The sequence below is a fragment of the Alnus glutinosa genome, chromosome 10 (genome assembly GCF_958979055.1).
Source record: "Alnus glutinosa chromosome 10, dhAlnGlut1.1, whole genome shotgun sequence".
Classification (NCBI taxonomy): domain Eukaryota; kingdom Viridiplantae; phylum Streptophyta; class Magnoliopsida; order Fagales; family Betulaceae; genus Alnus; species Alnus glutinosa.
The window spans coordinates 1003943-1017740 of NC_084895.1; the positions used below are offsets into that span (position 1 = coordinate 1003943).

The 13798-nt window shown below is 32.5% G+C and overlaps 1 protein-coding gene across 1 annotated transcript; it reads right to left on the minus strand.

Moving 5' to 3' along the window:
• Positions 1 to 35: 35 nt before the first annotated feature.
• LOC133879809 (uncharacterized) lies at positions 36 to 4041 on the minus strand. Its single transcript, XM_062318585.1, has 4 exons — positions 3899 to 4041; positions 1482 to 2066; positions 148 to 1339; positions 36 to 46 (listed from the first exon to the last, which is right to left on the minus strand). Exons 1-4 carry the CDS (start codon positions 4022 to 4024, stop codon positions 36 to 38), a joined length of 1914 nt encoding a protein of 637 aa, XP_062174569.1. The 5' UTR covers positions 4025 to 4041.
• Between the last annotated feature and the right edge of the window lie 9757 nt (positions 4042 to 13798).

The following is a 13798-nucleotide window of genomic DNA, read 5'->3' on the forward strand; positions in this document are numbered from 1 at the left end:
TCAATCTCTCAAATAAACTTCTCCCAAAGCCAGCTTTACCAGAAATCTGTGAAAAGAAACATAATAGATTTTGAAAAAACATTAAAAGCCAAAAAGAAAAAGAAAAAAAAAAAAAAAAAAAAAAAGGACTAACCAAATAGCATTTACATACATTGCTTTCAACCATTGCTGGTAATTGGCACTCATCTCCAAAAAGAATAGCATGCCTTAAACCCCGAAGTTGCAACGGTATGGTTGACTCACACTCTTTTAATTGTGCAGCTTCATCAATAACCATAATGCTCAGGGGTTGTTTCATTGGCACCAAGTGCAGCTTATAAGAACTTGAAGCAGTGCAAAAAAGTAAGGAAGCTTTTTGAAGACAATATTCCTCTATTGACCGTTTGCTCATAACGCTTAGACGGTCAAGCAAATTAAACGAACCATTAAAAGTCCTTAAAACAGACAGGCATTCTCTTCTCCTTTCATACAACAAGAATGGCATATCCATAGATGACAGAAATATATCTGCAGGTAATTTTGAATGAGAAAAAAGCTCCTCCAGTGCTTCAGATTCCACATTATCTTGAATCAGCAAGGTTTCAAAAGACTCAAGCAGGCCAATCAGAGAGACCATGTTTTGGAAATTTTGTTTCAGAACGTCTTGTTTTGGTAAATGAGTACAAAAGACATGAATACAATTTTTGAGTGATGATGAAGTAGAACCAAATCTGTCCCTCAGAAAATCAAGAAATGAGTTGATTTCATTTTCATTGTTGTGTTCTTTCTCTTTGAGTGATTCATTCTCCAAGAAGATTTTATACAGAGAAACACCATGTTCAAGAAGATCAATTATTGAAGCAAAACAATGCCTCCAACCAGTACTCAGGGGTCCTAAGCACTCACTAAGCCTTTTGACCCGATAATCCAAATGTATCTCTCTAATGTCTGAACCAAGTTGGAGGCGCTCCTTATTCCCAAATAAGAGAATATCTCCCATTGAGAAAAACAAAGCATCAATCCCAATGTCTCTTTCAAAGGATTCTTTCACCAGCTTTAGGGTGCGAGAAGCCGTTTCTCTGATTGCAGCATTTGTTGGGGCACAAGTAAGAGTCCTACATCCCTTTCTTAAAAGAGTAAAGAGCAATGTACTGATGGTTTTTGTTTTCCCTGTACCCGGAGGACCCCATATAAGTTCCACAGCTGACTTGTGGACCTTGTGGTTGCAATGTATCTTATGGAGACATGCCAGAATTGCCTTGGTTTGGGTTTCATTCAGTTCAGAAGTAACACTAGTCCCAAATTTCTCATCCCAATTCCCACCTCTCTGAGCACAACAGATGGCACCATTTTCCTCAATCTGTTGTACAACATGAGAAAAAGAAAATACTTAGATTGATTGATTTGATTGTAATTAGATTTGATGGCATATACGCCTGCATGAAATGAATTATATTAAACCGAAATGAAATGTTAAACTTTTTTTGTATTAAATTACTTACGAAAGAATTAGTGTTCAAAACGTTTTTGATAATCTCCAGATTCCCAGACATGTGCAAGGAACTCCATATTCTCTTGTTAGTGGTTGTATTTATCAAGAAAATCAGAAACAATGATTTCTGGATCCCAATGCCTTCCAACGCCTTGACTGTAAAACTAGTATTCTCTGTAAAACTAGTATTCTCGTTTTCTTCATCCTCTTCCTCGTTTTCTTCATCCTCTTCCTCGTTTTCTTCATCCTCTGGGATTTTAGTGACCGTTACAAAAGCCCATTGGCATCCTGTTCTTTGTAAATCAGAAACATCCTCCGGTATAGCATTTGCTAAAACTAATATATCTCCAGGCAACGTTTTGTAGGGCTCCTTGCCAAGAACACTGAATCTGTTTCTCCAGGAATCAACCTTAACATCATACAAATTCTTCCCATATGGCTTAGATTCATCAAATGCGATTACTTCAGCAAAAGGAGCGTTTGATATAATCTCCATACTAGAATGCAGTTCTGCACGAGTTTCTTCCAGTAAGGGGTAAACGTATTTCCCAAAATACTGCTCAACAGATTCAAACTCCCGTGGAATTTTTTCTACCTATAAAGAATCAAACAATAAGCCACATAAACATGCAACAAGAGAAGATAAAAGGCATGAATTAATCCACAGAAGCATGCAACAGCTTGTATTTGTTGTTCAGAACAGTAGTAAGGGAAATCGCCTACAACTAAAATTCCTCCTACCAACATATCACTCAATTAACCTAAGGAAAAAAAAAAGTTAAACAAATAGATCTCTTTTTGATGATGGGGAAAACAAATAGATGTTTTCATTAACCATTTAGTATAATTCAAAATCTTGGGAGCTTTCTCTATTGATAATTCGAGCAGCAGCTCAAGACCTATTTGAACAGGTATAATTAGGATAGGTGATTGTTAGAATGTCGTTATCTAGCCCACCTGTCCGGACATGTTCAAACAACCATTTAGTATAATCTTGGGAGCTTTCTCTTAAGATGAGTGTTCGAGTATTAGAGTAATTCGAACAGGTAATTGTTAAAAGTTCCGTCCGGACATTTTCGAACAACCCAAAACCTATTAGTAGGTTCTATAAGAATGGCATCGTCTATTCTCCCCATAAATCTGATTGGAGAGCATTGACGAAATGCAAAGACTAATGAACCCCAAATTCACATGAAATGAAGTTTTGTGGTGGTGTAACCCAAGTGCTATATATATACACGTCCACTCCTCCAAACCCAGCTTTTGCTTGAGCCTCTAGAATGGAGTTATAGTTGGTAGCGTAGTTTGATTGGGCAAAAATTCGTAGTTTTTTTTACTGGGTTTTGTCGGTAGAACCGATTCGGTGGCCGGGGCTCTAACTAAATGCAATTATGGCGAAGGGTCGGAAATTGACGACATGTTAGAGCGAAAGGTTCCTGGGGAACCACGGCCAGGGTTCGAACGGCGTGGAGAACTCGTCGGAGCTCAAAGAAGAGGACGTGTGGTCCATAGTTAAACTCATATGGTCTTACCTATTCGGCAAAGGGCAAGAAAGGAGAGTCTTAAAGGGCAGGCCGTGTCATTTTCTACCATAATTAAACTCATTTGGCAAAAGTTCGAGATTGGGAAAGAGTTGGGTCGATGGCATTTTGGTCATACCTGTTCGGCAAAGGACAAGAAAGGAGATCTTAAAGGGCAGGCCGTGGCATTTTCTACCATACTTAACCATAATTAAACTCATATGGAAAAATATGAATCTCACCCGTAGAAAGAAGTACCGCAGATATGCAGTACTTTTTTCTACCGCACACTAGCCGGATCTCCTAGAAGAAATCCTTTATCACATTTAACTTTTTTTTCTTAAGGGTGATCGGTGCACAACAGTTATATAACTATTGTACACCACCCTAGAGATATGGGATGAGTCCCACGTGGAACCTATATGGTGGAACCCATTACATAACACTCACCCCATGATTCTAAGGCTTTGCACGACTGTTATGCGAGAGTCATTTTTCCTACCCAAATATCAAGCAATGTAGACAACTAATTCTGACATCTAGATCCTTTTCCACAAAGGAAAATCCTTTTCCTATCTGACCTATCTATGTTTCTTTTTTTAAAAAAAAAATTATAAAAGTTTTCAAATATTTAGGCATAGGTATTTTTGTAAATTTCATTATTTTTTTACTAACACTTAAATTCTTGCAATTTTTTTTCCCCTTAAAAGAAAGGGGAGTATTTTAGAAATTTTGACATGATTTAACAGAAAATTATAACGGAGAATTGAAATTGAAAAAAATTGAAAGATATATACTCTAATTAACACATTTTAAAAATTGAGTAAGCGATCAAAATCGAAAGTTATAAGGGAAGTTTTTCTAAACTAAACCAGAAGAAGGAAGAAAATGTTGGATTAAAGCAAACCTGGTTCTTGTATGGGCTCGTATCGGGGTCAATGTCCTCAAGGGACCAAGAAAGCACAATATCAAGGAAACCACCATGATCATTAAAAGCTGCTCTCTTTGTCTTTGAACTTCCCCCCTCCATCATTTCCACTCTTCCAATATCTTTTCTCACAATCTTCTTCTTCTTATCTGCAGCCAATATCAGTGATGATGAGAAAATGGAAGAAAACCCAATTCACTTGGAAACTATAAAAGTTTAGAACAGGGACAGGCCATGGGTATATATTTAGGAGAGAGGAATGGGATTTCTTAGGTAGAAAGGAAAGAGCTTTGAACCTATAGCTATGAGTTATCAAAAAAGTAAAAGATATGCAGCCAATATCAGTGATCGATGATAAGAAAAGAAAACCCAATTCACTTGGAAGCTTCAGAAGTTTAGAACAGGGACAGGCCATGGGTATATATTTAGGAGAGAGGAATGGGGTTTCTTAGGTGGAAAGGAAAGAGCTTTGAACCTACGAATCTATATAGTACAAGCATTACTGCTCATCAAAAGTAAAAGATATTCATTTGTGCTGTGTCCTTTTTATATCCTCGTACTAAAGTATAGTATTTTGTTCTTAGAATTTTCCCAACTCTTTGAAGGCGGGAAAAGAAAAAAAAAGAAGCACATGCCACTATCGTAGCATCATCCGCTAAGGCTCCGTTTGTAAAATCGTCGGAAGAAAAAGAAAAATAAAAGTTTTCAGGGTTCATAAAAAAATAAGGAAAACTTTATTTATAACCTTGGATCCTTTTATTACTCTTGAAAAAAATGTACTTAAACTTTAAAAATGTTAATTTAAAGTATTCATTTTTCAATTTTTTTTTTTCAGTTTTAATATTTCATTAGAATTTTCTGTTAAATCACGTCAAAATTCTCAAAATACGTACCCATGTGTTTATTTTTTTAAAAAAAAATTATACAATTTTTCAAAAATTCAAGCAATGTTACTTTTACAAATTCCGTTAAATTCTGACAAATACCTAAATCCTATATTTTTTTTTTTTTTTTTCAAAAAAAAAAAGGGATGTATTGAGAATTTTGACAAGATTTAACAAAAAATTCTAACAAAGTGTTGAAATTGAAAAAAAAAATAAATTGAAAGATGAATACCTTAAATTAACACTTTTTAAAGCTTAATTTTTTTTTTAAAAAAAAAAAGATAAAAAATAAAAAATTATAAGTAAAATTCTCCTTAAAAAATAATATCCAAACGAGGACTTCACCATTTTCATTTTCAATCCATCCACATTCCACACCACTATGTTTGGCACCACCCCCCTTGTTGGCTTGATAAATAGGCAACAATAACACCTAAGAAACAACCAAACGACAAGTTTAATTAGCAGATAACAAAGACCCAAATTCTAGTCATATTTATGGTGCAAAAAAAAAAAAAAAAAAAAAAGAGGTGGAATGTCCCCATCCTCTCGAACAGACTCTTTTAATTAGAGAATCCTGAATCACATTCGCTCAACAAATGTTGTCTTCATTTTTATTATTTTTTAAAAAAAAAAAAATTATATGCCCATGTTTTCAAAGTAATTACATTACACTTTTTATTTTACTTATTCAATTTAGATATATTTTTTCAATGAATTTTTTATCAAGATGAGAGGGAATGATAGTGTTGGCATAGTGATTGCACGCAGCTCATGGGAAAGAGGATCTGCGAGAGAAAAATGAGATTGGAGGGTTCACCTGAGAAAAGGCCCTCTTATATCCATTTATAGGTCGTCACCCCGTCTTACTTCTCAAGGTTTTAGGAATTCTCGTGTAATGTCTAAGACATTTTGTAATAATTAAAACACGAAATTATAGTAAATAAATAATTTAAATTAAATTAGTGTCTTTAAAATGCAAGAGAATATTTTTAGGTTCAAAGAAAATAAATTACAAAAAAAAAAAGAATTAAAGAACTTAAATAAGAAAATAGAAAATAAAAGAAAATAAGTAATTAAATATAATATATATAAAAGAAAATATAAAAAATTATATATATATATATATATATATATATATATATATATATATATATATAAAGAAGTGGTGAGGCGCAGGGCGCAAGACCTGCGCCCCACCACTAAACAAGAAGGGCCATGTGGCCCTTCTAAAAGAAAAAGAAGAAAAAAAAAAAAAAAAGACAAAAGTGAAAAAAAAAAAAAAAAAAAAAAAAAGGAAAAGGAAGTCTCCTTTTCCATCAGACCCGTGAGAAAATGGGTAAAAAGGGGGAGTTTTCTTTTGTAGAAAAACTACGATCGACAAAGATGCAACGGTCTGATCTTCAATCCGTCTTCGGTAACGTGATCCTTGCACTTGAATCTACATTCCTACCGTTCGCTTTGAGGTAAAACATTAAACTCACGGTTTTGTAATTTTTGGGTAAAATCTTATAAATAAATGTAAGGATTAAATACATATTTGCCCCATGTGCTTTACGACCTTTATTTTTTGCCCCCTCAGTTTCACTTTTTATCAAATTTGGTACCTGTGGTATATGAAAAGACGGAAATGGTACCTCCGTCTGATTTCCCATCCAAAACTAACGTCCACCCACGTCATTGGGTACCTAAAAATTTGAAGCCCAGAATCCAATTCTTTACACATCGTTTCCAACAACATCCAGACAACAACATGACAGAAAATGTCGTGGGTGGACGTTAGTTTTGGACGGGAAATCAGACGGAGGTACCATTTCCGTCTTTTCATATACCACAGGTACCAAATTTGATAAAAAAAAAATGAAACTGAGAGGGCAAAAAATAAAGGTCGTAAAGCACAGGGGGCAAATATGTATTTAACCCTAAATTTAATCATCTATGTTCTTTAGGTATTTTGGCTTGTTGGTATTTGCTTGAGGCTACCCAAACTTTGAGTTCTGGTTTGGTGATCTTGTGGTGAGTTTTCCTCAAACCTTAACTTTTAGTTATTTGATTTTAGTTGTATTTTAGGAGATTAACCCTTAGTAAATACTGTGGGTTAATGATATTGTGATTATGGTAGTATTTTATAATTATGGGTTAAGTTTGAGAAGTCATAATTTGATGAGTTAAATTAATTTGAGGGTTTTGAAGTGTTTAAAACATAGATTGTGAATTAATATATTAAATGCATTGAAAGTGTTAAATAATTTCAAATCATCTATGGATTTCATGAAAAATAGGCATTCATGGGATTAGGTCATAAAAATAATAATTTGTATAAATTGAAAAATTTTAATTGCAAATTTAAGAATATTTCCATGTATAGGTTTAGTTAATTAGCGGGAAATTCGTGTCGTAGCCTTTGAGCGATTCAAAGTGCTAATTGTTATAGTTGTTGATTAAATAGCTAAACGGTGCATTGTGTAGTAATTATAGTGGCACTTTGCGGGTCGAACCTAGGATTGTTGGTGTGACGTCCCACATCGCCTGGGAATGAGGATGTGCTTATATGTATAAATGTACCATTTATGACACAACGCGTTTTAAAGCCGTGATGGTCATGAACCTATCAGAACTCCGCAGTTAAGCGTGCTTTTGCGATAGCAATCCCAGGATGGGTGACCTCCTGGGAAGTCTGGTATAGGGAGCCAAAAGCGGACAATATTGTGTCATTGGGGGTAGGTCGTTACAAATGGTATCAGAGCCATTGCCCAGCCTGAGATGGTGGGAGCGTGCACAAGCCCAATGAGGGACGCCAGCGGGGACGCTGGGTCCAAAGAGGGGGTGATTGTGACGTCCCACATCGCCTGAGAATGAGGATGTGCTTATATGTATAAATGTATCATTTATAACACAACGCGTTTTAAAGCCGTGATGGTCATGAACTTATCAGAACTCCGCAGTTAAGCGTGCTTTTGCGATAGCAATCCCAGGATGGGTGACCTCCTGGGAAGTCTGGTATGGGGAGCCAAAAGCGGACAATATTGTGTCATTGGGGGTGGGTCGTTACAGTTGGAATCAAGAGTACGAGCAATTCAAGGTGAGTATTCTATTCACTGAGAAACTACTATTTTCGTATATTATAGAATTGTAAAATATATGTGTTTTATAAAGCCGAACCGACTGTATGTTGAAATATATGTTTTGGATGATTTGAGTAGTTTTAATTATGTTGAAATATGACAATAATGTTTATGTGATTCAAGATGATTTGAGATATGAGTAAGAAATATATTTGATGTTTTGAGATATGATTTGAAGTGTTTTATTGCCTGCTAGGGTTGGAGATTTAAGTTATGCAAGTTGTTTAAGAAATGACATGTTGAACTGTTTATATTTTATAAAGAAAACATGTGTTATAAGCATAATTCATGAAATGAAATGTACTGATTTAAGGCATGAGGCATAAGCATGTGAACGCTAAACATGCATCGAAGTGAGATTCATAGCCCACCGAAAATTATACATGGATTAGATTCCCATGAAATCCCTACTTGGGTTAGATTCCCTTGAGGTATTCACGAGGTACTTACTTGGGTTAGATTCCCTTAAGGTCCTCAACCTGTCAACCATGAGTTAGATTCTCATGAGGTGCTTACTTAGATTAGATTCTCTTGAGGTACTAGTACTTTCTTGGTTTAAATTCCCTTGAAGTATTCACGAGATACTTACTTGGGTTAGATTCCTTTTGAAGCACTATACTTGGGTTAGATTCCCAAGGTATAAACAATAAGCATGAGCATGTATAGTATTGTTTTTATGAGTAATGTTTTTTATACTATGAGTAGTTTTACTAAACGTATTAGTATGCATAAGAGTCTCAATGGAAAATAACTTATGTATATTTCTATCGGATGGTTGCATTATTTAAATATCATTGTTTTCTAAGTCTCACTAAATCAAAAGTAATATAATAGGTGAGAATGTATGTAGTTGTTTCCAACAATGGAACTTTTACGTATAAGCTCAGTTGCGTAGTATGCTTTGAATGTTTTCTATTAGTTGGTGTTTGCTATATCAGCTATGGGGGTTTTCAAACAAAAGTTTATAAAATTGGTGGCTGTTATAGTGTACGCATGACTAGAAAAGAAAAGTTGGTTTTTTGTGAAAACTCAGTGAATAATATACCTATGAGGTCTTAGTGTATTTATTTATGCTAAGACGGTGGGCTCATAATTCCACCTATATGGATGAGGTAAACCCTCACAATCGTATAGATGCTGCTCATTTGGCTGCAGGTACTCCAGGGTTCGATGACGATCCAATGGCGTATTATTTGGGATATTACGACTGAGGTCCGCAGCGATAGTTGTAATGGGATGGACTATGATGTCCTCTCTTTTGGTATATTTTGTATATAACTTGTGACGTTGGTGTCACCTATTCTTTTGTATAAGCCATTATTTTGTTATATGATGTAATGATGTTAAGCCTTAAACAGATAGACATCTGTATGGCTCTTTTGTATAATTAACAGGTTAAATTTTAGATGTGCTATTCCGCTGAAATTATGATAGTGTCATTATGTTTTCTGTTGTTAGATATAACTCTGATTATCAGGTACATGTTATGGGGTATGTGCCATATGTTGGCTGAGCGACAAATAGTCGTGCCACTGTGACGACTTGTTTTATGTTTGTATAAAAAAAAATAAAAAAATGGGTCGTCACATCTCGTCAGTAATATGTTATTGACGTGACGATTCCTTCCTCAAGTTTGTTATGAGAGTGCATGGCGTGATCAAACCGTTTACTAAGCTGGCGGAGTGAGGGAATTGGGTGTTGGGAATTGTACCTTGACAAGAGTGCACTCGAATCCTTATTGGTTGTCTGGACCGCATGCCATTGAACATTCAGTTCCTTTAGTTATGGATTGTCGGCCTTTTTAGGCCCATTCAGTAATGGGCCGTTGGGCCTTCTGGCAACTTCGGTGGATGATTTATCAAAAGCCCATCGGTAAGTAGGCCCTCCAATAGTCACAAATTTCCTTGAACGATGTGGCCTGATAATCATTCATGAAAAATTCAATTATATGCCCGTCTATAAGTAGGCCCTCCAATAATGTCCTAATTTCCTTGAACTGATAGTCGTTCATGGGAATTTTTATTGTACCATCGAAAAGTAGGCCCTCCAGATAGAATAATAAAAAAAAAATGTTTTTTTAACACTTGGTGAGTGTAAAATACTCACCAAATTTATTGAGCACTCTGGTCTGTTTGCCAACAGAGTTGAATCAGAATTCTTCTCTATTCATCTCTACTTTTTTAAAAAATAAATTATATTTTATTTAACTTTTTCAAATTTTATCTCACAAAGTCAAATTTCAAAATTCGCGCAATGAATCAGAATTCTATTCTAAGTTCAAAAAACAACAGAGTTGAATCAGAATTCTTCTCTATTCATCTCTACTTTTTTCAAAAATAAATTATATTTTATTTAACTTTTTCAAATTTTATCTCACAAAGTCAAATTTCAAAATTCGCGCAATGAATCAGAATTCTATTCTAAGTTCAAAAAATTTAATTCCCAAACGCACCAAATTTTTTTGTTAAAGTAGCTAGTTGAATGTATGTAATTTTTCTTCAAAATTTGTATTTCGGGTAGACAAAATAACATTTGGCTAGCCAAGTGTAAATGCTTTTAGAGCATTCCTAGTAAGCTTTTCAAACAAAAGTTAAAATTGAGGAGAAAAACCTACATTTTCTAATTGGAGAGCCACTTTTAAAAGGAACCAATCATCAAACTCTCTACATCTTGCTTTATTTTAGTTAAATATTATTTTTTTAATTATTTCTTTGTTCTTGGTAGATGAAAGAGAGAAGGGAAATGAATATATAATCTTAAAAAATTAAATAGCTCTCACTTTTTGGCTCTTGATATTTTGAGAGCTTGTTTGACAAAAGTTAAATTTGAGATAGAGTCGAGAGCTTGTTAAATGGCCATTTTTCGAGTTTTCTCAAACTTTTAAAGAAAACTCACCAAAAATGCTAAGAGAGTTTGCCAGGAAAGAAATAGGGAATGGTAAAAGAAGTTCTTTGGGTAGTGTCCTCCTCTTTCTTCAAACTAAAGTATTTTATTCTTAGAATTTTCCAAATTTTTTACAGTAAAGAAAAAAATTCAAGTCACTTTATGTAATACTCGAACATTAATTAGAGTTAAGTATGTTCTAATTATGACTTAAGGATCTTAGGGTTGGTTCCCATTTGGTATAGTGTGAGGGCTTGGACCTTTTAAAGGATTTTTCTGTTGGACCGAACATGAGTTGGAATCGAATGATCAATGAAATCCTAGTCATGAACGTTCGAAGTGAGATTCAAATTGTAATGTCCGAGACATTTCGTAGTAATTAAAATATAAAATTTGAGTAAATAATTGATTAAAATTTATTTAGTGTCATTAAAAATGAAGATGAATATTTTTAAAGTCTAAACGAAAATATAAAAGAAAAGAAAATAGAAAAGAAAGAAAGAGAAAATAGAAATAATAGCAAAAGAAAAAAGAAAAAGAAGAATCAGAAAAGAAATAAGAAAAGTCAAAAGAATCAAAACAAATAAATAAACTAAAGATGTGAGGCGACTTGCGCCCCACATGTATGACATAGTGAAGGGCCGCCTGACCCTTGCGCGTAAGGATCTACGTTTTCACCGATCGTTTGAAGGTAAAATACTAAATTCACGATTTTGTAATTTCGAGTTAAAATCTTGAAATGTAAGTTTAATCTAGTGTTTTTTTAGATAATGGGTTACTTGAAACTTGCTTAAAGCTACCCAAATTATGAGTTTTGGTTTAATGAAACTAGCTCATAATGTACTATGCGCGGGATTTTTTATTATAATTTAGTTTCAGAATTTAAGCATATCTTCATCGTACTTTTTATTATAGCCTAAAAAATGCTTGTAAAAAAAAATAAAAATTATCACACATCTTTCAATAAAAAAACAATAAAGGTTAAGACCCTTAATTTTATTTTAACCCAAAAAAAACAAAAACTTTTTAAAATATTTGTTTATATAGGTGTAGTTTATAACGAAAAGTATAAAAAAAATAGCAAAAAGAAAATCTAAATTTCAAATATTATAGCGTAGGTGCTGTAGTTTTTTCAATGGTCAAGATGGTGATGCAATTTTTTTTTACAGCACCTAAGCCAAATCCTACAAAATAAAACAAATTTTTTTTACTCAACATTTAATGAATCAAATAAATCATCTGACATCACGTTTAATGCTTAATCAAATAATTTTTTTACCTTATTTTGCTTTCAAAAGCAGAAAAAACACTTCAATTTTTTTTTTTTTTGAGTGAATCATACTAAAAAAAATAAAAAATTCAAATATATTAAAAAATAAGACCCTTAATTTTTTTTTTAATCCATATAAATTAAAACATATTAAAATCTTTGTTCCCATATCAGTAGTTCAAAAAAAAAAAAAAGTATAAAGAAAGAAAAAAAAAAAAAAAAAAAGGCAATAAGAAAACCTGTAGATTATGATTATCAAAGTATTAATAAAACAAAATAGCAGGAGTCTCTAATATTATTGGTATGATACATATTACATTTTGATACAAATAAAAATCATATAATTTTAAACATTCTAAAAAAAATGCATAGCAAACTAAACAAAATGGCTGAAACTCGAGTAAATCATACAAACGAAAACACAAATATTCCTTAAAACATTCAAAATAACTAAAAAATAAGACACTTAATTTTAGTTTAATCCATATAAATTAATACATGGTAAAATATTTGTGCCCATATGAATAGTTTATAACGAAAAATAAGTATAAAGAAAAAAAAAATAGCAAGAAGAAAACATGGTTTAGTCTAATTACCAAAGCATTAATAAAAAATTAGCATGAATTTATGATACTGTTAGTGTGATGCCCATTATATTTAAATAAAAACAAAACCCAATTAATTATAAACATTTAAAAAAATTAATCTAACAAACTAAACAAAATATTTTTTTATGAATACAAAATAAAACAAAATATAATATAATAGGGACAAAAATTTCTTATAAGCTGGTTTATAGGAAATTTTCTACGACTCACAATTAAAAAAGACACGTATCCTTTAAACATGTGAGAAGCTCATGTTTTTTTATTAATGCTATGTTCGTACATGCTATTTAAATAACATATGATTCTCACATGCCAAATGACACATGTCAATCTTATATATGGATTGTAAGAAATTTCCTACAAACCGGTTTGTAGGAAATTTATGTCCATATAATAGTATTATCTTTTTTGTATTACACAAAGTAATAAAAAACTACTCAATAAACATAATACGCTAAAAAATCATCATACCCCGTACAAAAAACAATCATAGGAAACTCTCTCTTACCATCATTTTCTTGAATTTAGTGTAAAATTTACAAAAGATAAAATAAGCAATTTGAATGAAAAATAATATATTAATTACATAAAAAATAAATAATAAATTAGAGTTTTCTTTTTCATATACTTTTCCGGTTCATAATAAACCTTGAAAATCAATATTGTCTATCAATTAAGCACGTTAACAATGTGCATTATACAGGAAAAAAAAAACAGTGAACAACGTAAATTAAAAAATATCATACCTCGTACTCAAAACAAAATATATATATATATATATATATATATATATATATATATATATATATATATATATATATATATATATATATATATATAAAAATTATCAATGCAAAAATAAGGATAGAAAATCAAATCAGAAAAACTGAAGCACATAAAATAAATACAAACATATTATTTACAATTCTATTGAACACAACCTTGACAAACTTGAAAGGCAAATTAAAAAAAAAAAAAAAAAAAAAGAAAAAGAAAAAGAAAAAAAGCTATAACAATATTACAAACAAAAAGGTTCCAACAATAGCAAAAACTTCGCTCTCTTTGCTTTGAGCATCACTCTCCGGTAATGTAAACAACATTGCAGTTTT